Raw genomic sequence first — 26,149 nt, forward strand, 5'->3', positions numbered from 1 at the left:
AAAACATGGTCCAAAATCCTTAACAGACATATCTCACCAAAGAAGATATACAGATGGCAAATAAGCATATGAAAAGATGTTCCACATCATATGTCATTAGAGAAATGCAAATTAAAACAACAAGGAAATACCACTGCACACCCATTATTCTGAACAAAATCCAGGACACTGACAAAACTAAATGCTGGTGAGGATGTGGAGCAACAAGAACATTTATTCATGTTTGGTGGGAATATAAAATGATATAGCCGTTTGGAAGACAATTTGATGTTTTCTTACAAAACTACTCTTACTCTTGCCATATAGTTCAGCACTCAACATTCCTTAGTATTTAACCAGAGGAGTTAAAACTATCTGTCCATATAAGAACCTGCAAATAGATGTGGATAGCAGTTTTACCTGTAATTGACAAAACTTGGAAGCAACCGAGATGTCCTTCAGTAGGTGAATAGTAAATAAGCTGTGGTACATCTAGACATTGGAATTGTATTCAGATATAAAAAGAAATGAGCTATTGGGGCACCTGGGTGGCTCAGTCAATTAAGCATCTGATTCTTGGTTTTGGCTCAGGTCATGATCTCAAGTTTGTGAGATGGAGCCTCAGCTGAGCTCCATGCTCAGCACAGAGTCTACTTAAGATTCTCTCCCTTTCCCTCCCCCCTTCTCCTGTTTGATCTCTCCTAAATAAATAAATAAACAAACAAACAAATAAATAAATAAAAAATAAATAAATAAATAGAAATGAGGTATGAAGTCATGAAAAGATATAGAAGAAATGTGCATGTATATTACTAAGTGGAGAATGCAATTTAAAATGGCTACTGACTGTAATTTCAATTATATGAAATTTTTGAATAGATAAATTACAAAGACAAAAAGATTAGTGGTTGGCAGAATTGGAGGAGGGGAGAGGGGTGAATAAATAGAGTACAGATGCTTTTGGGGGCAGTAAAAACATGCTGTATGGTACCATAATGATGCAAAGATGTTATTATACATTGGTCCAAACCAATAAAATGTAAACCATCGAGAGTAAGACTTAACATAAATACGGACTTTGGGCGATTATAGAGTGTTGACAAAGGTTTGTCAATTGTAATTAATGTACTACTCTGGCAGGGGATGTTGCTAACAGGGCAGGCTGTGCATGTGTGGGGCAAAAGAGATATGGGAAATCTCTATATCTTGCTCTCAAATTTGCTGTGAATTTGAAACAGCTCTAAAAATAGCCATAATAAAAAAAAACATTTTAAAAAGCAATTACTACTCAAAAATAAATTTGAAAGAGAAAATGAGAGTGGCAACATCCAATCTAATTGAAAGGTTAACAAGTAGTGCAGCACTCAACAGGCACACGCATCCCATTAATAAGTTAATGAGATTATTTAAGAATGAAATAAAAATATTTTTTTTTCAATTTATGCACATTTATTTTTCAAATGTCTACTACACTTTTAGGATATAAACATGAAGTTTTCAGAATCTAATTATTAAATAAACAGAATGATTGAATATTTCTTTTGGCTTATGAACATCACAAAAAAATTGAGGCCCTAAGGACATAATGAACAGAAAACTTTAAGAACTGGAATAGTGTTGCAGTAAAGAAAGGCTGTAATTTATTGGTTTGGAAAAATGTACAGGAATATCCTAGAGATGCTGTGGGCTCAGTTCCAGACCATGGCAACAAAGCAAATATTGCAATAAAGTAAGTCAAATCATTTTTGGGGTTTCCCAATGCATATGAAAGTTATGTTTCAGGGATCCCTGGGTGGCTCAGTGGTTTAGCACCAGTCTTCGGCCCACGGCATGATCCTGGAGTCCCGGGATCGAGTCCCACATCAGGCTCCCTGCGTGGAGCCTGCTCCTCCCTCTGCTGTGCCTCTGCCTCTCTCTCTGTGTGTCTCTCATGAATAATTAAATAAAATATTAAAAAAAAAGAAAGTTGTTTCCACTATACTATTGTCTGTTAAGTGGAATAGTATCATGTCTAATAAAATACATAACTTAATTAAAGCAATACTCTATTGCTAAAGAATGCTAATCATTCGGTGCCTGGGTGGCTCAGTGGGTTAAGCATTCATCTCTGATTTCAGCTCAGGTCATGATCTCAGGCTTGTGAGACTGAGCTCCTCATCAGGCTCCTTGCAGACCAGGGAGTCTTCTTGAGATTTTCTTTCTCCCTCTTCCTCTGCTCCTCCTCATCGTGCTCTCTCTTTGTCTAAAATAAATAAATCTTAGAAAAATGCTAACCATCATCTTAGCTTTCTGTGAGTCAGCATCATTTTGCTGGGGGAGGGTCTTGCCTCAACGCTGACGGCTTCTGACTGATGGGGTGGTGGTTACTGAACGGTGCAGGGGCTGTGGCAATTTTGTAGAATAAGGCAACTGTGAAGTTTGCTGCATCAATTGACTCTTCTTCCATGAACGATTTCTCTGTAGCATGTGATGCTGTTTAATAGCATTTTACCCACAGTAGAACTTCTTTCAAAATTGGAGTCAATCCTCTCAAATTCTGCTGCTGCTTTTTCAGCTAGGTTGGTATAATATTCTAAATTCCCTGTTGTCATTTCAAAAATCTTTACAGCATCTTCACCAAGAGCAGATTCCATCTCAAGAAATCACTTTCTTTGCTCATCCATGAAAAATAACTCTTCAGCTGTTGAGGTTTTATCATGAGATTGCTGCCATTCAGTCACATCTTCAGGCTCCACGGCTTTTCTCTTGCTGTTCCCACCATATCTATAGCTATTTCCTCCACTGAAGTCTTGAGCCCCTCAAAGTCATTCATGGGGATTGTAATCAACTTTCTTTTTTGTTTAAGTTTTGAATTAGATCCCAGTTAGTTAACATACAATGTAATATTAGTTTCAGGTGTACAAGATAGTGATTCAACAGTTCCCGTACAACACCTGGTGCTCATCACAAGTATGCTTCATACTACTTTCCAGAAAAAACCCACCAGTTTGTATTTCCAACAGTGCAAGAGGGTTCCTTTTTCTCCACATCCTTACCAACATCTGATGTTTCTTGTGTTGTTGATTTTAGTGATTCTGACAGATGTGAGATTATAGCTCTTTGTAGTTTTGATTTGTATTTCTCTGGTGATCAATGATGTTGATTATCTTTTCATATGTCTCTTGGCAGATTATTTGGTTTTGGATGTTGAGTTTTATAAGTTCTTTATGTATTTTGGATACTAAGACTTAATCAGACACGTCATTTGCAAATATCTTCCATGGATTGCCTTTTAGTTTTGTTGATTGTTTCCTTCACTGTGCAGAAGTTGTTTTTTTTTTTTTTTTTTTTTTTGATGTAGTCTCAGTAGTTTATTTTTGCTTTTCTTTCCTTTGCTTCAGGAGGCATATCTAGAAAAAGTTGCTATACTGATGTCAAAGAGGTTACTGTCTATGTTCTTCTCTAGGATTTTTATGGTTTCAGGTCTCACATTTAGTTCTTCAATCCATTTTGAATTTACTTTTGTGTATGGTGAAATAAAGTGATCCAGTTTCATTCTCGTGCATGTTGCTGTCCTGTTCTCCCAGCACCACTTGTTGAAGAGATTGTCTTTTTCACATTGGATGTTTTTTTCTGCTCTGTTGGAAATTAATTGACTATATAGTTATGGGTTCATTTCTGCATTTTCTATTCTGTTCTATTGATCTATGTATCTATTTTTGTGCTAGTACCATACTGTTTTGATTATACCTCCATATCTGCTTGTCTTTTTCAAGGTTTCTTTGGCCATTCGGGGACTTTTGTGATTCCATGCAAATCTTAGGATTGTAGTTCTAGTTCTATAAAAAATTGGTATTTTGATAGAGATTGCATTTAATCTGTAGATTGCTGTGGGTAGTATAGACATTTTAACCGTATATGTTCTACCAATCCAATTTCTTTGTGTCATCTTCAATTTCTTTAATCAATGTTCTATAATTTTCAGAGTACAATGTTTCACCTTTTTTTAAAAACAGATTTTTACTTATTTACTCATGAGAGACAGAGAAAGAGAGAGAGAGAGAGAGGCAGAAACATAGGCAGAGGGAGAGGCAGGCTCCCTACAGGGAGCCCGACTTGGGACCCGATCCCTGAACCCAGGATCATGCCCTTAGCTGAAGGCCAACTCTCAACCACTGAGCCACCCAGGCATCCCTCTTTCACTTTTTTTTTTTTTTAAAGATTATTTATTTATTTATTCAGAGAGAGAGAGAGAGAGGCAGAGACATAGGCAGAGACACAGGCAGAGGGAGAAGCAGGCTCCATGCAGGGAGCCCGATGTGGGACTCGATCCCAGGTCTCTAGGATCACACCCCAGGTTGCAGGCCACACTAAACTGCTGGGCCACCGGGGCAGCCCCCTTTCACTTTTTTGATTAGGTTTATTCCTAGGTTATCTTATGGCTTTTGGTGCAATTGTAAATGGAATTGATTCCTTAATTTAGCTCTCTGTTACTTCATTATTGCTGTTTAGAAATACAACAGATTTCTTTACATTGATTTTGTATCCTGTGACTATTGAATTTGTGTATCATTTCTAGCAGTTTTGGGTGGAGTCATTTGGGTTTTCTATATAGGGTATCATGTTATGTGTAAATATGGAGCAGACTTCTTACAAGCTCCTGTTAATGTTGACATTTTGACCACTTCCTATGAATCACAAATGTTCTTAATGGCATCTAGAATAGTGAATCTGTACCAGAAAGTTTCAATTTACTTTGCCCAAATCTATCAGAGGAATCACTATCTCTGGCAGCAATAGCTTTATGAAATATATTTCTTAAAAGATAACACTTGAAAGTCAAAATGACTCCTTGATCCATGGGCTGTAGAATGGATGTCTCATTAGCATGAAAACAACATGAATCTTGTTGTACATCTCCATCAGAACTCTTGGGTGACCAGATGTTTTGTCAATGAGCAATAGTATTCTGAAAGGAATCTTTTTTTCTGAACAGTAGGTCTGTCTCAACAGTGGGCTTAAAATATTCAGTAAACCTTGTGAACAGATGTGCTGTCATCCAGGCTTTTTTGTTCCATTGAGAGAGCACGTGCAGATTTAACATAATTCTTAAAGGCCCTATGATTTTCAGAATGGTAAGTGAGCACTGGCTTCAACTTAATGTTATCAGCTGCATTAGCCCCTAAGAAGAGTCAACTTGTCCTTTGAAGCTTTGAGCCAGGCATTGACTTCTCTAGAACTATGAAAGTCCTAGGTGGCATTTTATTTTAGCATAAGGCTATCTCCTATCTCCTCTACACTGAAAATATATTGTTTAATATAGCCACTTTCATTAATGATCTTAGATAGATCTTCTGGATAAGTTGCACTTTTGTTACGGAGATGGTTTCTTTTCTTAAATCTCATGAACCTTCCTCTGCTAGCTTCAATCTTTTCTTCTGCAGCTTCCTCACCTCTCTGTTGGGGCCAGGCGGGAAGGGAAACTCCTCAAGATGGCGGATACGCCAAAATGGCTGAGGTTCCTGTCACCACCTCCACTTGGGATGACAGCTTGAGCAGACCCTTACACCTCTCCTTTGGACTTCCTCAACCGAACCCAATGCCCTTCAAACCCCAGAGGAGGAAGTCACCTTTGACTGATCGAATTGCAATCCTTCCTTTGCATAGTGAGGGTCACTCTGACTGGTTGGATTGCAATCCTTCCTTTGCATATGAGCCAACCAATAGGAAACCGTTCTGCCTTACAACGTTATGTAAACCCCCTACCACCTTGTCTTGGGGCGACTTCCTCGACTCACTCTCTTTCCCCCGTGAGTCGTGGAACCTCGCCCGAGGGTGCCTGCAATAAAATCTGTTCTTGGACCCTCGCTTGCCTTGGCGGTCTCATTTCCGTCTAGTTACTAAAAAACTTAACATTTGGTGCCGAAACCCGGGAGGAGATCGAGCCCCTGCAACAGCACGGAGGCTCTCTCCTCTTCCGTCGGACTGGAACTCTGCTCTTTCTCTGCTGGGGTCACCGGACTCCTTGCGGTGTTCCCTGGTTTCCGACCCTCTCCCGGGGCGCCCTGTCCTAATCGCGGCCGCGTCAGGGCAAACCCTCCTCCGCCACCTGGTGGCTCCGCGGTTCCGGGGAGTAAAGGAGACGTCCTCACTCCACGGTGACCACTTCTGTAAGCAGCAGCTCAATTCACAGTCGAGGGGACGCCCTCCTCCAAGTCTTGAGCTGATACGGGAAGGAGCCATGGGAACCTCCCAGTCCAAATTCGATTCCCAAACGCCTTTAGGATGCCTACTGGCTAATCTCCGAACTCTGGAGTTAGACCAGGACTTACGAAGGCGACGCCTTATCCATTACTGTACCGTCGCTTGGCCTCAATATCGGCTGAATAACCAATCGCAATGGCCACCTGAAGGCACTTTTGATTATCAGATACTTACGGACCTTGATAATCTCTGTAGACGCCAAGGCAAATGGTCTGAGGTGCCCTATGTCCAGGCTTTCTGGACCCTGCGCTCCAGACCAGAACTCTGCTCTAGCTGCTCAACCTTTCAGGTACTCCTAGCCCGCTCTCCCCCGCCGACTCTTCCCCACTCCACCTCTAGAGATTCCAACTTGGCCCCTCCATCCCCCCTCGTGGAGCCTCCTGAAGATCTCTCCAGGCCCCCTGTAAGGGCCCCACACCTGTCTCCTCCTCCCTACCAACCCGCTCCCCAACAACCTGTGTCCCCGACTCCTTCCTCAATCTCCGAAACTCCAGGCCCAGGCCCAGCCTCGAGCATACCCTCTCCAACCGTTCCTCTCCTCCCAGCCCCAGAACCTCAACCACCTTCCAGCCCCCTCCCTTCTCCTCCTATCTCTGCCCGTACCAGATCCAAAAACTCTTCCCCGGACCTGGTCTGCCCCTTGAGGGAGGTTGCAGGGGCTGAAGGGGTTGTCCGAGTCCATGCGCCCTTTTCTCTACAAGACCTATCCCAAATAGAAAAACGCTTAGGTTCCTTTTCGGCCAATCCCGACAACTACATCAAGGAATTCCAATACTTGGCGCAGGCCTATGACCTAACCTGGCATGACTTGCATGTCCTCCAGACCACCACCCTCACCACTGAGGAGAGGGAACGTATCCAGGCTGCTGCCCGGGGACACGCTGATCAGGTCCACCTTACGGACGCCACAATGGCGGTCGGTGCTCAGGCGGTCCCCGCCGTAGAGCCAGGCCGGGATTACCAAGACGGCCAAGATGGCCGCCGGCGCCGCGACCACGTGGTCCGATGTCTCATCGCCGGCATGCGGGCGGCCTCTAATAAGGCCGTAAATTATGACAAGATCAGAGAAATCATACAGGCCCCTGACGAAAACCCGGCTATATTCCTTAACCGGCTGACCGAGGCATTAATTCAGTACACTCGCTTGGACCCGGCCTGTCCCGCGGGGGCCACGGTTCTAGCCACACATTTTATCTCTCAGTCAGCCCCAGATATCCGCAAAAAATTAAAGAAAGTCGAGGAAGGCCCTCAGACCCCCATTTCTGACCTAGTGAGAATGGCATTTAAGGTCTTTAACTCCCGTGAGGAAGCCGCAGAGCTGAAGCGACAGGCCAGACTCCAGCAGAAGGTCCAGCTACAAACCCAGGCCTTGGCAGCAGCCCTGCGGCCGCGGCTCCAGGAGCCAGCAGAGAGGGGGACCCACCCGCACCCCTCCGGGGGCCTGCTTCAAAGGCGGGGCTGAAGGCCATTGGGCCCGGCAGTGCCCCACCCCGAGGGCACCAACCCGACCATGCCCTCTCTGCCATTTGATGGGCCACTGGAAATCCGACTGCCCTGGCCTCAGGGAATCCTCGGCGCCTCAACGCGGGGGGAAGACCCAGACGGTGAGTCCAGCCTTCCAACTGCTCGGGCTGGAGGAGACTGACGGAGCCCAGCCTCGGCCGCCCCTCTCACCCAGGCCGAGCCCAGGGTCATGCTCCAGGTAGCGGGTAAGTCCATCTCCTTTCTGCTGGATACGGGGGCTGCCTATTCTGTTCTGCCTTCCTACGCGGGACCTACTCTACCCTCACCAGTCGCTGTTATGGGGATCGACGGGAACCCCTCCACTCCTAGGGCCACACCTCCCCTTACTTGTAGCCTGGATGGGTTCCCCTTCTCTCACTCATTCCTGGTGATTCCCTCATGCCCAGTGCCCCTGCTGGGTAGGGATATCCTCCAAAAGCTAGGGGCAACTATTCATTTGTCCCCCTCTCCTCCCTCCTCACCCTCAGCTCGTCTCATCCTATATCTCTCCACTCCATCTACTCCTACCCCGGATCAATTACCCTTCGTGAACCCCCAAGTATGGGATACCTCGGAACCCGTAGTGGCCTCCCACCACCCTCCCGTCAAAATAAAACTCAAGGACGGTTCCAAGTTCCCCTCTAGACCCCAGTTCCCTATCTCCCTCCTCCATCGCCTCGGCCTCAAACCGATCATAGAACGACTAAAGCGTCAGGGACTTCTGATTCCCATAAGCTCTCCCTGTAACTCCCCCAACCTGCTGGTCCGTAAACCCTCCGGAGCTTATCGATTGGTTCAGGACCTCCGACTCATTAATGAGGCAATAGTCCCTCTCCATCCAGTGGTTCCTAACCCTTATACCCTGCTATCCCATATCCCTCCAAGCACCACTCACTTTATGGTGTTGGACCTGAAGGATGCCTTTTTTACTATTCCCCTACACCCCGATTCCTACTTTCTTTTCGCCTTCACCTGGGAAGACCCAGACACACATACCTCTGGACAATTAACCTGGACTGTCCTACCCCAGGGGTTCCGGGACAGCCCCCATATTTTTGGTCAGGCCTTGGCTGCGGATTTACAACAATGCCTCCTTAAGGCTAGTACCTTACTACAATATGTAGACGACCTCCTCCTCTGCAGCCCTGCCCTCACCATCTCCCAGGATGACACCACCTCCCTACTTAACTTCCTAGGGAGCAAAGGGTATCGGGTCACACCTCTAAGGCACAACTCTGCACCCCTTCGGTCACTTATCTGGGAATCCACCTGACCCCCACCTCTATATCTCTTACCGGAGACCGTATCCGCCTCCTACGAGAGCTCCAACCCCCTCAGACGGCAGATGAAATACTTTCCTTCCTCGGGTTGGCTGGCTTCTTTAGACACTGGATTCCAAACTTTTCTATTTTGGCCCGCCCCTTATACCAAGCGGCAAAGGACACTCCCCAGGGTCCTCTCACTGATCCCTCTTCGGTCCGCCGCCTGTTTTCCAAGTTAAGAGACTGTCTCACCGCTGGGCCGATACTAACTTTGCCTGACCCTTCAAAACCATTCCACCTTTACACTGATGAGCGGTCGGGTTCAGCTACTGGCCTTTTGGCGCAACCGGTTGGACCTACTTACCGGATTATAGCCTATCTATCTAAGCAGCTAGACAGCACCGCCCGCGGATGGCAGCCCTGCCTTAGGGCGCTCGCAGCTGCTGCCTCCTTAACTAAGGAGGCTCTCAAATTGACTTTGGGACAACCCCTCGTGGTTTACTCCCCCCATCGACTTGGGGATCTTCTTAGCCACCGATCCCTGGCCCACCTAACCCCCTCTCGTCTCCAACTCTTCCATCTGCTATTCATCGAAAACCCTCAAATCTCCCTCTCTACCTCTCCCCGCTTAAATCCTGCAACTCTGTTGCCTACACCTTCGCCTACCTCTGAACCCACTCACTCCTGCCCGCAGCTCATAGAGGATCTCACCCCTCCCCACCCTGGACTCTCTGATCAGCCATTATCCAACCCTGACCGTATACTCTTTGTAGATGGCAGCTCCTTCCTGGCTGCGGATGGTCGGAGACACGCCGCCTATGCTGTAGTCACCCTAGAGACGGTAGTGGAGACAGTCCCCCTCCCAATTGGGACTACTTCCCAAAAGGCTGAACTTATAGCTCTCACCAGGGCTCTACATCTATCTAAGGGACAACGAGTCACCATCTACACCGACTCAAAATATGCCTATCTCATCGTTCATACTCATTCCGTCCTCTGGCAGGAGCGGGGATTTTTAACCACCAAGGGGACGCCTATAGTAAACGGACCTCTCATTGCCAAATTGCTTGAGGCCCTTAGTCTGCCCACTGAGGTTGCAATCGTTCACTGTAGGGGCCATCAGACTTCTAAAGACATGGTCTCCATAGGAAATAATAAGGCCGACTCAGTGGCCAGGGAAACGGCCTTAAGTAACCCAATATCTCCCATCCTCTTCCTTAATACCCCTCATCGACCTTTCTACTCTATAAAGGAAACTCAAGCCCTCCAGGCCCTGGGAGGAAAGGCAGAAAGTAAAGGATGGATTTACATCCGAGGGAAGATTGCCCTCCCAGAAAACCTGGCCCATACCCTAATTACTGATATCCACCAATCTCTCCATATTGGCCCAAGGGCACTGAACCAGTTTCTCCAGCCCCTGTTTTACTATCCATCCCTACCTAAGGTGATTGAGGCTGTCCATAGGGCTTGTAAAACCTGCTCAGCTGTAAATGCACAGGGAGGAATCTGCAGGCCGGGGCCTAACCATCAGCTCCGAGGCCATCAGCCCGGTGAAGACTGGCAGCTGGACTTCACTCACATGCCCCGCCATAAAGCCTTTCGTTATCTACTGACTTTGGTTGATACTTTTACAGGATGGATTGAGGCATACCCCACAGCCAGAGAGACTGCAGATGTGGTGGCCACAATCCTCATCGAGCACATCATCCCGAGGTTTGGGTTACCCCGGACCCTACAGTCAGACAACGGGCCGGCATTTATCTCCAGTGTGACCCAACAGGTGGCCGAGAGCCTCAACATTACCTGGAAGTTGCACATCCCCTACCACCCTCAGTCTTCGGGTAAGGTGGAAAGGGCCAACGGGCTACTTAAGGCTCAACTCACTAAACTTACCCTGGAGACTCACCTGTCGTGGCCCACACTGTTACCTATAGCTCTCACCAGACTCCGGGCGTCCCCCCGAGGACCATCAGGTTTGAGTCCCTTTGAGTTACTGTACGGTCGGCCCTTCCTTATCAACCACAACCTCCCGGCCATTCCTCCACCTCTTTTATCCTATCTGCCTTACCTTACCCTCCTCCGGGCCCTCTTGAGAGCCCATGCCGATGCTGTCATTCTGGCCCCGACCGACAATGCCTCCGAGGAAGCCTCTCCACGAGACTTATCCCCAGGGGACCAGGTCCTTCTCAGAAATCTGCAGTCAGGCTCCCTGCAGACCTGATGGACCGGACCTCACACGGTCATCCTCACCACCCCAACCGCGGCAAAATTGCTGGGACCTACGGCATGGGTGCACATCAACAACCTTAAACGGGCACCCACAGGTATCGAATGGACCTCCCAGATGGTGGGACCCACCAAACTCCGCCTGGCTAGGGATCCTTCTCACACTTCTCCTGAGCCCCCCGATCCAAGCGGTAGAATGTGATTGCATGAAAGGCAGCGGTACCTCGTGCTACTTTTCATCTTATACCCACATGCCCAGAACTTGTTACTCAGGGAAGACACCCATCACCTGTACTTCAAGACATGCCGAAGGAACCTTTTGGATGTCTGAACTTTCTCAAACCAGCCGATCCCCTTGCAGCCGGTACCCCAAGACTGGTAAAGTATGCTGGACTTATCTAAGCCATGTGGGCCTCTCTGATGGCGGGGGGGGAGTCCAAGACCAGGCTGGCCAGGAGCAGACCCGACAAAGGGTCATCCACCAACTCCAGACCTCAAACCAGTTGACCTATAAGAGTATTTCCCTTGATGACATCAAGAAAGTTCCCACCACCGAGCAGCTAACGACAGCCCTCCTAAATTCCAGCTATAACTTATGGCGAAATTTCTCCAAAACCGGGGACAGCAACTGCTGGATCTGTTTTCCCTTCTCTACACTCTCTAATATCATAGGAATCCCTCTCCCAACTAATTGGACGCTCCCCAACTCCACAATCACCAATCAGACAGTCCATATTGGACCTATTGGGGGGAATATACCGATCATTAATTCCTCTAACTCTCTCACCCCTGCAGCTGCCAACATCACTAATTCCTCTCTTCCATACTGCGCCCCCTCGGGAATATTTCTCTCGTGCCCCCAGGGCACTTACCGTTGTTTAACTGCTAATGATTCCCTAGACTGCACGTTCATCCTCCTGTCTCCCTCAACCAACATTTACTCCGATTCCCAGCTCCAGTCCACATTATTTCTCCAATACCGGAGAAAAAGGGCTGCCTTTCTCCCCTTTCTGATAGGAGCAGGAATAACTACTGGGGTCGCTACAGGAGTGGCGGGAATGGGAACTTCCATAAACTTTTATTATAAACTTTCCCAAGCTCTGAACGATGACATGGAACGGATCGCTGACTCCCTCACGGCCCTACAGACTCAGGTCACTACTTTGGCAGCTGTTACCCTGCAAAATCGACGGGCTCTCGACCTTTTGACCGCCGAAAAAGGTGGAACCTGTCTGTACTTAAATGAGGAATGTTGCTATTTTGTTAATCAATCAGGTATAGTTACTTCCAAAGTTAAAGAACTCAGAGACCGAATCCAGACCAGGCGCCAGGGCTCGTCTTTCTGGGGCCTAGACCCCCACACTTGGGTAACATGGCTACTCCCTTTGGCGGGACCCCTATGCCTAATCCTTCTTCTCATCTCTGTCGCCCCTTGCTTGTTTTGATGTTTACAGGAACGCCTGCAAGAACTCACCCGGGTATCTGTCAACCAACTTTTACTTCACCCATACTCTCGCCTGCCCACATCCGACTACCCCTACAACGACGCCCCACCGTCAGCAGGAAGTAGCCAGAGCAGAGTCGACGCCCCCGACACCATTATATAAAACAAAAGGTCGGAATGTTGGGGCCAGGCGGGAAGGGAAACTCCTCAAGATGGCGGATACGCCAAAATGGCTGAAGTTCCTGTCACCACCTCCACTTGGGATGACAGCTTGAGCAGACCCTTACACCTCTCCTTTGGACTTCCTCAACCGAACCCAATGCCCTTCAAACCCCAGAGGAGGAAGTCACCTTTGACTGGTCGAATTGCAATCCTTCCTTTGCATAGTGAGGGTCACTCTGACTGGTTGGATTGCAATCCTTCCTTTGCATATGAGCCAACCAATAGGAAACCGTTCTGCCTTACAACGTTATGTAAACCCCCTACCACCTTGTCTTGGCGCGACTTCCTCGACTCACTCTCTTTTTCCCCGTGAGTCGTGGAACCTCACCCGAGGGTGCCTGCAATAAAATCTGTTCTTGGACCCTCGCTTGCCTTGGCGATCTCATTTCCATCTAGTTACTAAAAAACTTAACACTCTCTCAGCTTCCTAGAATCGAAGTGTTACAGGCGTGTTCTGAATTAGGCTTTGGCTTAAGGGAATGTTGTGGCTGGTTTGGTTTTCTATCCAGGCCACTACAACTTTCTCCATATAAGCAACAAGGATGTTTCACTTTCTTTATCTATCACTTGTGTGTTCACTGGAGTTGCAATTTTAATCTCCTTCAAGAACTTCTCTTTTGCATTCACAATTTGGCTAACTGGTGTCAGAGGTCTCACTTTCAGTTTATCTTGGCTTTCAACATGACTTCCTCACTAAATTTAATCATTTCTATATTTTAAAGTGAGAGATGTGCAACTCTTCATTTCACTTACAGACTTAGGAACCTTTGTAGGGTTTTTATTGGCATAACTACAGTATTGTTGTGTCTCAGGAAATAGGAAGCCTGAGGAGATGGAGAGAGTTAAGGGATGGTAGGTTGGTCGGGCATTCAGAACACACATATTTATTGATTTATTGTCTTGAATAGGCATGGTTTATGAGATCCCAAAACGGTTACAATAGTAATATCAAAGATCACTAATCACAGATCACCATAACAATTATAATAATAATGCAAAAGTTCAAAATATTTTGAGAATTACCAAAATGTGACACAGAGACACAGTGAACAAACGCTATTGGAAAAATGGTGCCCATAGACTTGGTCGATGCAGGGTTGCCACAAACATTCAACTTGTTAAAAATACAGTATCTACAAAGCACAGTAAAACAAAATACAATAAAATGAGGTATGCTTTATAATTTCTTTAATTAAACATGTAACTAATAAGCTCAGAGACTGAGTTGGAACCTGAATGTCTCTTGATATTGTGCCTGGATAAGCTTTGGTCTCATTAACTGAATAGCGGTTTCAATATGGCTGTTTCTTTACTTAAATTGACTCAAATTTGTCATCATGAGATTTTTATTCCTCATAATTAAATAATTATTAATAGATCATTTAAAGGGTTCTTTAAATAAAATAATAAGCCCTATATACCTGTTACCTCTTAATTTCCCACTTTAATTATTATAATTAGCAGTTCTTTATTCTGTTTAATTCTACACAGCTATAACAAGTAACCTTTAGCTATTTTTATTATCTCTATAAAATTTTAAAGTTTAAACTTTGTTTTGATAGTTTGTCAGATTTCTGAGCATTCTGATTTTGTAGCATAATAATTCCTGTAGCATTTTTTAACCTATATGGAGTTATAACTATTGAAATTGGAGATAGAAAAAATAAGAAAATCTTGTTATGTGTACAATTGCCCTACTTTTCTCTGATATTTCTTTTTCTCTTCTTTATGTAGGAATGAACAGAAGTTCTGTGTGGGACAAATACCAATTATTTCATTAGGTTAAGCTGTTTTTCCATTCATTTTAGCTCATGATGGACAGAGACATTCTTAAGACCAATTCTACTCTTTTTGAACTTTTATTTATTATACTTTTACATCATTTTTTAAAATTGTCTATTGATTTTCACTGATGTATTTCCCCCCAAATAAGTAAACTATATAAAGTACTAAAAATGTCTTTGGAACTTTATAAATAAAATTTCTTTCATAAAAGCTACTGTACTCTACAAAATATATTTACATTATTATCTCATTTAAAGCTCACAACTACTCTGTATTTATGAAGAAAAAAGAAGAAAAAATAAACTTGAGTAGATAAGATGATGTTTCAACACTCACCTGATGTCAGTAGATAGAAATATTTTAAAATTAGATATTTTAATTCAATATCAAATATCCATTCCAATGTACTACATTAAACCACTTTTCCACGGATATTAAAAAGTAAAAGTAAAACATTGTTGACAGGTTCTTCTGTATTTTGTTCTTCAAAAAAAAAAAAAAGCTTTGAAAAAAATCCTAAGATTCTTAAATAATATTGTCTCTTCTTTCATTGTAATTATGCTTTCTCCACCTATTCCTTTAATTTATGTGAGTTCACATAAATGAGTTCACATTAGAATGTCTTTTTCAACACATATGGAATTATTCTATAGCTGTGGAATATTACAGTCATAGTCTATAGGCCTTACCTGGCTTGCTATCTGTTTTGATAACCAGAGATTTTTTTTAATTATCACTAGACCCATTTATTTATGTGTTATCAAAGTCTGCCTTAATGGCCCAAGGACAAAGTTGAATGAGGTGACAGACAGTATTGGCCTGAAAATCAGAAAACATTTAGTATCTGGCCCTTTAAACAAGAGTTGGTCAACCACTATTCTCTACTAACTAATGTGAACCAGAAAACTTTGCTATTCTAATTATTAAACTCAGATCAAATAAACAAGTTAAGAGAAAACATTCAAAATGAAGCTATGGCTTGCAGAGACCATAATATATTTTGTATGTTAGGAAGAATAAATATTGATTTGTAGGTCTAATATTAGACTTTAACTTTTATGCTTTTTATTCCTGTTATATTCTTGTTTGCTTTCTCTTAAATTTTATAACTTCATTAATAGATACAATAGTATTTACTATTAAACCCAGGTCTTTAAGGATGAATTAGGTCAAAAAGGAGGGAGAAAGAGAAAAGTGTTCTAGGATGAGGAAATAGCTTATGGAAACACACGTGGAAATGAATGAATATAGAACTGATACTGTCAGAGTAAAGAGTATGTAGGGAAATACTTAAGATTATAGCATATACATTAGTGTATAACTTCTCTGTATGTTGTGGATTAAAGATGATGAAAGGTGTGAGGTTTATCTTTCCTCTTATAATATGGACAGGCTATTGATGTCTGTGACTGAAAGAATATAGGACAAATGACACTATTTAAGTTTCTGGACCTATCTTTAAGAGACTGTCAGCTTCCACTTCCTGTCTTTTGGAATTGTCACTCTTAGAATCAGTTGCCATGCTGTGAGAAGCCCAAGCTACATGGAAAGACACATGGGATTACTCTAGTAAATAGCCTCAGTTGAACTTCTGGCCAATGACCTCAGTATCAACTTCTAGTCCTGTGAGTTTTAGGACTCACATGCAGTTCAGTTGAATCTAGTCTTTTAGTAAATGACTTCCACATAAGCTGGTACTTGACTGTGGTCACATGAGGACCCTGAGCGAGAATTATTCCACTGACTCACAACTAATTTTGACAAAGCAGGAAAGGATAGTGGAAGGGAAAAAAGCCTCTTCAACAAATAGTGTTGGGAAAACTGGACAGTGACATGCAGAATAATGAAACTGGACTTTTTTTTTTTTTTTAGATTTTATTTATTTATTCATGAGAGACACAGAGAGAGAGGCAGAGACATAGGCAGAGGGAGAAGCAGACTCCCTGTGGGGAGCCCAATGGGGGAATTGATCTCCAGGATCATGCCCTGACCCAAACACAGATGCTCAACCACTGATCACCCAGGTGTCCTGAAACTGGACCACTTTTGACACCATATACATAAATAAATTCAAAATGGTTGAAGGACCTAAATGTAAGACAAGAGATCATCAAAATCCTAGGGGAAAAAAAACAGGCAGCAAACTCTTTAACCTTAGCCACAGCAACTTCTTACTAGACATGTCTCTAGAGGCAAGGGAAACAAAAGCAAAAGTGAACTACTGGGAACTCTTTAAGATAAAAAGCTTCTGCACAGTGAAAGAAACAATAAACAAAACAATAAAGGCAACCTATGGAATGAGGGATGAATTTTGCAAATGACATATCAGACAAGGGGCTAGCATCCAGAATATATAAAGAACTCATCAAAATCATCATCAACAACAACAAAACAAATAATCCAGTTAAGAAAAGGCAGAAGACGTAAACAAATTTCTCCCAGAAGATATACAAATGGCTGACAGATGTAAAGATGCTCAATATTACTCATCAGAAAAATACAAATCAAAAAGACAATTAGATATCGCCTCCTATCTGTCAGAAAGGCAAAAATTAACAACAGGAAACAACAGATGTTGGCGAGACAGTGGAGAAAGGGAAACTCTTATGCTCTGTTGATGGGAATTCAAAATGGTACAGCCCTTCTGTATAATAGTATGAAGGGTCCTCAAAAGGTTAAAAATAGAGCTATCCTCTGACCCAGCAATTACATTACTAGCATTCAAAAATGCTGATTTGAAGCACATGAACTCCAATGTTTAATATATATGTATATATATATATATACATATATATATATAAAAAATCAAAATAATGGTATCAGCCATCAAAAATAATGAAATCTTGCCATTTGCAACAATATGGATGGAACTAGAGTGCATTATGCTAAGTGAAATATGTCAGTCAGAGAAAGACAAATATATGATATTCATATATGGAATTTAAGAAACAAAATAGACGAACATAGAGGATGGGAAGGAAAAATAAAATAAGATAAAAACAGAGATGGAGGCAAACCAAAAGAGACTCTTAGCTATAGTGAAGAAACTAAGGGTTGCTGGAGGTGCAACAGATGAGGGGTTGGACTAAATGGGTGAAGAGCATTAAAGAGTGCATTTGTTATATGTAAGTGATGAATCACTGAATTCTACTCCTGAAATCAATACTATACTATATGTTAACTAAATTGAATTTAAATTAAAAAAAAAAGAGAACTATTCCATTGAGCCCAGTCAATCCATGGAATTGTAAACAACAACAATTGACCGTGGTTTTAGATTTGATATAATTTATTGTGCAGCAATAGTGATCTGATAGGTTATCAGATAATTGCTTCTCAAAATATTCACAAGCAGCATGTCTGTGGATCTAATATTTTAGTTTATTAAAGATGTGACCCAAAGAGATACTGTTAAATTTGGCATAATGAGTATTATTTAAGCTGTGCTGATTCACAAGCTCCAAAATCTTGTAATAGGAGAAAGAAATAACATTTACTTGATTTTATCTTTGATTTTCTTTGTGATGGCTACTCATCTTTTTTGTTTTTTAATGAAGTATAGCTGACATACAATGTTACACTAATTACAGGTGTAAACATAATGATCTGACAATTCTGCACATTACACAATGCTCACTACAATAAATGTAGTTATCATCAGTCACCATACAATGTTATTACAATATTATTGACCATATTCCCTATGCTGTGATTTTTCATCCCTGGGATTTATTTATTTTATACCTGAAAGTTTGTACTCACTACTACATGATTTTAAAATACACACATTACAAATTGAATTATACTTTTTTTTCCTATCATGAGACTCGGTTTAACAAACGTAAAGAAAAAATTGAAAAAAAAAAAAAACCCTCTAGACAGTAAATATAATTGTATTCATTGTATTATTCTTTTAATTTTTAAAATATGATTAGTGTTGTTATGGATTTTAAAAACTAAGAAATAAGCTTTTCAGCAAAGTCCAAACAGAAGCTTACTTATTTTGGTGCAAAATCACTTGCCTTATTTTTTTTCAAGAGGACTACTTTTTTTTTAAAGACTTCACTAGAGGTAGTGTTTTCCTCTCAAGCGGATAACATTCACAGCAGCAGTACTGAAGGACAACTGCTCAGCATTTGCATTCATAGCATCTCAGTGGGAACAGCTAGACACAAAATGATTTAATTACATCGGTAGTTCCTTGCCAGAGCATACATTTCAAACTGGTAGGAAAAAAATTTTTGTTTTCTGTGATATGTATGTTAAATTTCTGACACTTAGTAGGTCCTAAATAAAGGTTTGTAGAGTAGACAAAGAAAGAAAAAACAAAAAAAACAAAAAAAACAAACCACAGTCTCTCCCAAACAGAGGTTTTTAGCCCTTATTCCTGGTTGAACTGCCTGATGCTTCATTCAGATCCCACTTTAAGCCCAATCTCCCTGATATGGAGAACTGTGTTCACACAGGTTCTTGCTTCTTGTGAGGGCTTATCACTTTAGATGAAAGTGATAGCCCCTTGCAATTCATTTTAATTCCATGCCTTTTATCCAGGTGAGTAGTAAGTGTCGGCCCAAAGATAACTGAATAGAAGAATGTCGTTCCCTGTGATTGCATCATTATCTGAATTATAGGCTACTTGTTCTATTAATTCTAAATCTGTACTCTTCCCATTCTATGAAGTGAGATGAATTGGATGGTTAATTAACAGAGGATTTTCTCTAATGATTCAGAGGGCATGGATTCCTGAGCATGCCTGTTTACTTCTTTGAGGCTCATTTTTATCAACCACATGAAATCCTATCCTGCCATATTTTTATGAGGATTGCTGTCTATAGTATCCATTACATTAAAATGTATTAAAATTACAAAGTTTTAGATATATATGATAAATATATGTTCAGATACTTAGATAAGTGCATATTATTAATTTGTCTGCTAACATTTGGGGGTCTTTCCTACATTATTTTATCCATATGGCATGATAATTCTTCTAAAGGTTGATACAGCTTTCTGGAATTATGCTCAAAAGATAGGTTATACTATATATATTAAATGTTTAGTTGTCTTTAATCCAATAGAATTTTTAAATTTAATAATGTCTAAATATATTTATTTTATATGCCCAATATTTAAAGTAACTAAGTTCTGAAATTGGCATTAGGCCTATTTTGTCTATAAGATGTGTGGATTAAGATTTATTTCCTGTGATCCATTTCCCTAGGATCAAATAGGACAGCTTCTTTAAAACTCATTTCTCATTATATCCTTATAATGTTAAATATCATCCCATTGTGTAGGCAGAGGATACATCTCATCTACCATCTCTAACAACACTATTAACTTTTAATAAGCAGTTATTCTTCAATTGGCTATACTAAACAAGATGGGAAATGATGGTTTTCATTCTCAGTGAAATTTTTATTCTTTACATAACCATCCTTCCGACCCATTATAAAATCATACAAGCTAAATAACTATGCCATATGTAGCAGCAACTGTGTGCTAGATCTTGTTCTGAGTCCTTCATATTATTAGGTCATTTATTTCATGCGATATAGAAGATGTGTACTATCATTATTCCCATTCTCTGGAGAAAAGAGATACCAAGTAATCTGTTCAAAGTCATATAGCTAAGAAGTAATAAAGACACAGTTTGAATCCAGGCAGGTTTTCTCTAAAGTTTGTGGTTGTATCACTGTGGTACGCTGTTTTTTGAGATCCCAAACATCTGAAATGCAGAACTAGTAAAATGACTAAATTAGGTATGGGAATAGATTTTGCTGGCATCTCTATAGGAGTAGGAAATTCATGGCCTACTCATCACATTGCATCTGGTAGAAGATCCCACTTGACAGGTATTGTTTTTTTAAGGCTGCTGCAATGAAATACCACAAATTTCGTAACTTAACATAACAGAAATTTATTATCTTATAATTCTGGGGGCCAGAAGGCTCTAGGGGAGATTTCTTCTTTGCCTCTTATACCTTCCTGTGTTCATAGGCATTCCTTGGCTTATGGCAGCATAATAGTAATCTCTGCCTTTACGTTCTAATGGCCTTCTTTCCTGTATCTCTTCTGTGACTGTGACATTGTCCCTTTGCTTCTCCTCTAGAAACACAGGATGACCGAATTTCCTGATTCTTACTTAATTACAAGTACAAAGTACTTTTTTCTAAATACTATCATTTTTATAGTTTCCAAGGGTTGGGACTTAGACTTACTATTATTATTTTTAAAGATTTTATTTATTTATTCATGAGAGACACAGAGAGAGAGAGCGAGAGAGAGCGAGAGAGACAGAGAGACAGAGACACAGGCAGAGGGAGAAGCAGGCCCCATGCAGGGAGCCTGACGTGGGACTCCATCCCGGGTCTCCAGGATCACGCCCTGGGTTGAAGGCAGTGCTAAACCGCTGAGCCACCCGGTTGCCCTATTTATTATTATTATTATTATTATTATTATTATTATTATTATTATTATTATTATTATTTTGAGGCCACAATTTAATCCACCACAGTATTTATCTCTAGATCAATGATAAATAAAAACCTTAAATTTAAAGAAGATAAGCTCTTTCTCCTCAGCACTAGATAAAGAAGATGGGTTGACAAAACCCAGAAACATCTCCCTAATGCCCATGAGACTGTCCCTGAAAAATATCTTATTGTCAATACTAAGCTATCTCAACAGAGGCAGAAAGAACTATAACTGCTCAAAACTTTATCTTTCCTGTCTGGGCAAGCAGAGAGAAAATGCAGTTATCATAACCACAGAGTGCTAATTCTTTCCACAAGAAATAATAATTGAAAAGTACTCTGGACAAGAGAAAATAAAAAAACTGGGATCCCCAGAGAGAATAGGAGTATGAAACAAGGAGACACATTGAGAGCTCCAGGTGAAATTCTCCCTTCCTGCAATGTACTAATAAAAACGGTGTCCAAACCATGAGATGCCCTAAGCTTTTCACTCTTTGAACTTGTAATGATGGGTGAGAGAAATGTGGTACTGAATAATGATGACAAACTAAGGTAAGCATTGGCTATAAAGCTTCATGCCAGATTAGGAAATTCTCTGAGGCTTACAAGTATCAATCTATTGTGCTAGAATAGCCCAAAATAAATGAAATGACACCTAGTATATAACACAGAGAAAACATCTCAAAGGAGAGATCAAGTCAGGTCCTCAAGAAGTGCTACAGGTTCCTGGACTCTAAAAAGGTCAATTTAACGCAATTTCCTAATGTCATACTCTATTGAGAACATGGGAATAAAATAATCTACAGCTGTTTTACAGAGGACTAACTGGGAAGATTGAATAAGGCATGCCACTAAACAAAAACAAAATTAAGAAGAACAGCCTGAAAATCATTCAAATATACAAAAGTAACAAAGTGGCAAAAACTGATGTTGCGAAGATAAATGGAAAATTCAGGCTATAGGAAAATGTAATCCAAAGGATAAGAAGCAGAGATAATAAAAACCTTAGTTTCTACAACAAGTTGTTATATGCTATAGAAATAAATTACTAAAATCATGAAATCAATAAAGTAAATGCTCAAAGAGATAATACTTAAGCGAAGTAGAATTAGAGTTAAAAAGAGAAATTGACAAGCTAAGGAAACAATTTGAGGATGCAAACTAACATAACTACAGAATTATTATTTACTCATAAGTGTGGTAAATAAGGCTGAAAAATAGAATTCAATTGAAACATTAACAGTGAATGCAAAGGGAACAGGCCAAGAGGTTTAAGTAAGAGAAAATAATACAATGGAGGACAAAGGAAATACAACTTAAAAGCAATTGTTATCAAAATGGAAAATTCAAAAAATGCAAGAGAACGTTCTTCAAATTTCCAGCTTCTGCCTGGTTTGGTTTCTGCGAAGCAGCTATGCCATCTCACGATCCCTGATATTGAGACTTTGTTATCTTCTTGGACCAAGAGAACCAAGTAGGGACAAGGAGGAATCAATAGATGCTAGAGGTGTCATTGAAGTAGAACTTTCATTGTCTCCCAACACTACATCAGCGCCCACTAGTTCAAGCCACAAACCTCAGACTAAATAAACATCAGTGCTTTCTTTATCCTCCCCCAGCTTTATTGAGAGACAAATGACATACAGCATTGACACATGCATCAATTACCACATCATTACCATAACAGGATTAGGGAGGGTAGTTAACACTGCCATCACCTCACATAATTACTTTATGTATGCATATGTGTGTGTGGTAAGAATTAAAGATTTAGGGACACCTGGGTGGTTCAGCAGTTGAGTGTCTGCCTTTGGCTCAGGTCGTGATCCTGGAGACTCAGTTGAGTCCCACGTCGGGCTCCCTGCATGGAGCCTGCTTCTCCCTCTGCCTGTGTCTCTGCCTCACTCCCTCTGTCTCTCATGAATAAATAAATAATTTTTTAAAAAGAATTAAAGGTTTACTCTTTTAGCAACTCTCAAGTATATAATGCAGTTTAGACAGCTTGCTGAATATTAGATCCCCAGAACTTATATGTATATGATAACTGGAAGTTTGCACATTTGACCAACATCCTCCCATTTTCATCACTCCTTGCCCTGAGAAACATCATTCTACTCTCTTCTGTTTCTATGAATTTGGATGTTTAAAAAAAAATATTTTATTTATGAGAGAGAGAGAGAAAGAGAGAGAGAGAGAGGCAGAGACACAGGCAGAGGGAGAAGCAGGCTCCATGCAGGGAGCCCTATGTGGGACTCGATCCCGGATCTCCAGGATCACATCCTGGGCTGAAGGTGGTGCTAAACTGCTGAGCCACCTGGGCTGCCCTGGATTTTTTTTTTTTTTTTTTTTTTTTTAAGATTCCATATGTAAGTGAATTCATGCAATATATATTTTTTTCTAAATTTTTACTTGAAAAAATTTTTTATTTTTATTATTGAAGTATAGCTGATATAAGATGTTATGTTAGCTTCAGGTATAAAACATAGCAATTCAACAATTCTATGCATTACTCAATGCTCACCGTGATAAGTAGATCATACAGTATTTTTCTTTCTCTATTTGACTGTTTCACTTAGCATAATGCCCCCAAGGCCTATCCAAGTTGTTTTAAATGGCAGGATATCATTCTTTTTTATAGCTGAATTATGTTCCACTGTATGTATATATCACATTTTTGTTATCCATTCATCTGTTGATGGACACTTAAGATCTTTCCAGGTCTTGGCTTTATGAATAATGTTGCAATGAATATGGCGGTACATATATCTTTTTGAGATAATGATTTAATTTCCTTCAGACATATACAGCAAAATGGGGTTCCTGTATCAAATGTTACCTCTACTGTTAATTTTTTGAGGAACCATCATACTTCAGTTTTCCACAGGAGTTGTACCAAATTACACTTCCACCAGTGTACAAGTGTTTTCTTTTCTCCAGATCTTTGCCATTATGTTATATCTTGTCTCTTTGGTAATAGCCATTCTAACAGGCATGAGGTGATATCTTACTGCGGTTTTGACTTGCATTTCTCTGATGATTAGTGATGTTACATGTCTTTTCATGTACCTGTTGGACATTTCTATGTCATCTTTAGAAAAATGTCTATTCAGGTCATTTGCCCATTTTTAACTGGATTATTGGGATTTTTTTTTCCTGTTATTGAGTTGTATGTGTTTCTTAAATATTTGGGACGTTAATTTCTTATCTGATCTATAATTTGCAAAGAACTTCCCCTAATTCATAGGTTTCTTCTTCATACTATTGATTGTTTTGTTGTGCAGAAGCTCTTTAGGATGGGATCCCTGGGTGGCGCAGCGGTTTGGCTCCTGCCTTTGGCCCAGGGCGTGATCCTGGAGACCCGGGATCGAATCCCACGTCGGGCTCCCGGTGCATGGAGCCTGCTTCTCCCTCTGCCTGTGTCTCTGCCTCTCTCTCTCTGTGTGACTATCATGAATAAATAAATAAAATCTTTAAAAAAAAAAAAAAGAAGCTCTTTAGGATTCTTGGAGGCACACACATGAGAGAGTCTCTGATCTGGTCCCTGTTCCAGCAGGCCTGCTTTTGACCTGTGGCTGAGAGAGAGCTATGCATTGTAAAGTGCCCTTTCAAGGTCTCAGGGGGCTCAGGCAGGAGTCTCTCCTCCTGGATCCCTGTGCCAGCAGGCCTCTTCATGGACTGTGGTCTTCACGGACTGTGGTTGAGAGTCTCCTGGAGTTGAGTACATGGCTCTTTCAGGATCTTTGGAAACACAGACAGGAATGTCTTCCACTGGAACTTGAACCCTCAGGAGTGGATTGTTGCTGACAGACTGGTGGATTGTGGCTGTGAGGAAGTTGGAGCCCCATATAAACCCCTTTCAGGATCTCCAGCAATATAGATGGTACTGTCTCCCTCAGGGACTCTGTACCAGCAAAACTATTTATGGACTTTAGCTGGGATAGGAGCCCACTTGCAGGGGCCTGTCAGGATTTACAGTGGAACTGTGAAGTTGGTGGGCTTACCTCTAGGCTCTCTCAGACTGGGGCTGAGAGGGGCTGGAGCCAGTTTACAGAACATTTCAGGGTAAGTAGCATGAATTCTGTATGCCTATCACCTGATGCATAGATAAACATGACTGCTCCCAGGTCCTTTGGCATAGGGTGCTGGTGACAAGACCAAGCCACCCCTGTAGCTGAGTCCTCAGGGCTATGGAGCTGTTTCTGGGGCTGTAGTAGAGACCACAGTTGGTGTGTTGGCTGCTTGGCCATGAGCCTGTGTTCCCCGAAAGGCTTCCCTTGGTCTTTGACTGTCCTGGGTTTTCATATAGTCTCCTATGTGGATCCCCAAAATCCCACAGTCACTTTTGTCCTTAGATGGATGCCAAGCTGTAGTTGAAGTGGGGATAAGAAACGACATCTTATTGAACCATATTACTGATGTCCTTTCCTTATGCCATCTGTCAGGTTGTACATCTTGTTGACACAAATAGCAAACCATCTTATCTCAGTTACCATTTCTATCATTACTTTCCTATCCCAGACTTATTTGGCCATTTTTTTTAAGGAGTGAATCGTTCACCAACATCTCTCATGAATGATACATGCATGTTCAATAAAAGGCTGTGAAGTAGATTATTTAAGGCCCATCAATATGCTGGCCCTGGAAAAATTAGGCATACTATTGAGTTCATGCCAAGATTATTTTAAGGAACTTGAAGGTTAATTGATTTTTTTTTCTAGCAAAAAAAAAAAAAAAAGAAAGAAAAAAAAAGAAAAATTCCATTTAGTAAGATACTGCATTCTGGAATTTCAGCTAAACATGGGTACAAGTATGTGAGAAAAATCAGATCTATATATCTAAGGGGGCAGAAAGGTGTTTTTATTGGCCACTGTTTTTATTTTTTATTTTATTTTTTATTAGTTTTTTTAGATAATGAGAGACAGGGAGAGGGAAAGAGGGAGAAAGAATCTTAAGTTCTGGGTGTCAGAGCCTGACGTGGGACTTGATTTCACAATCCTGAGCTCATGACC

General features: G+C 41.5%; 2 protein-coding genes across 2 annotated transcripts; both read left to right on the plus strand.

Annotated features, from left to right (window-relative positions):
* Positions 1-430: 430 nt before the first annotated feature.
* LOC144319164 (uncharacterized) lies at positions 431-15,089 on the plus strand. Its single transcript, XM_077906995.1, has 3 exons — positions 431-440; positions 5,856-6,511; positions 12,668-15,089. The coding sequence occupies exons 1-3, from the start codon at positions 431-433 to the stop codon at positions 12,818-12,820; spliced, it is 819 nt and encodes a 272-aa protein (XP_077763121.1). The 3' UTR covers positions 12,821-15,089.
* Positions 6,585-10,751, plus strand: LOC144318567 (uncharacterized). Its single transcript, XM_077905643.1, has 2 exons — positions 6,585-7,826; positions 10,622-10,751. Exon 1 carries the CDS (start codon positions 7,133-7,135, stop codon positions 7,682-7,684), a length of 552 nt encoding a protein of 183 aa, XP_077761769.1. The 5' UTR covers positions 6,585-7,132; the 3' UTR covers positions 7,685-7,826; positions 10,622-10,751.
* Positions 15,090-26,149: the final 11,060 nt, after the last annotated feature.

This window comes from Canis aureus, chromosome 8 (genome assembly GCF_053574225.1).
Source record: "Canis aureus isolate CA01 chromosome 8, VMU_Caureus_v.1.0, whole genome shotgun sequence".
NCBI lineage: Eukaryota > Metazoa > Chordata > Mammalia > Carnivora > Canidae > Canis > Canis aureus.

Bases quoted from the DNA above. Each gene is read 5' to 3' on its own strand.
- LOC144319164 (XM_077906995.1), top strand. The intron at 6,512-12,667 runs GTACTCCTAGCC...TGATGTTTACAG, and splicing joins CTAGCTGCTCAACCTTTCAG to GAACGCCTGCAAGAACTCAC.
- LOC144318567 (XM_077905643.1), top strand. From the start codon at position 7,133: ATGGCGGTCGGTGCTCAGGCGGTCCCCGCCGTAGAGCCAGGCCGGGAT.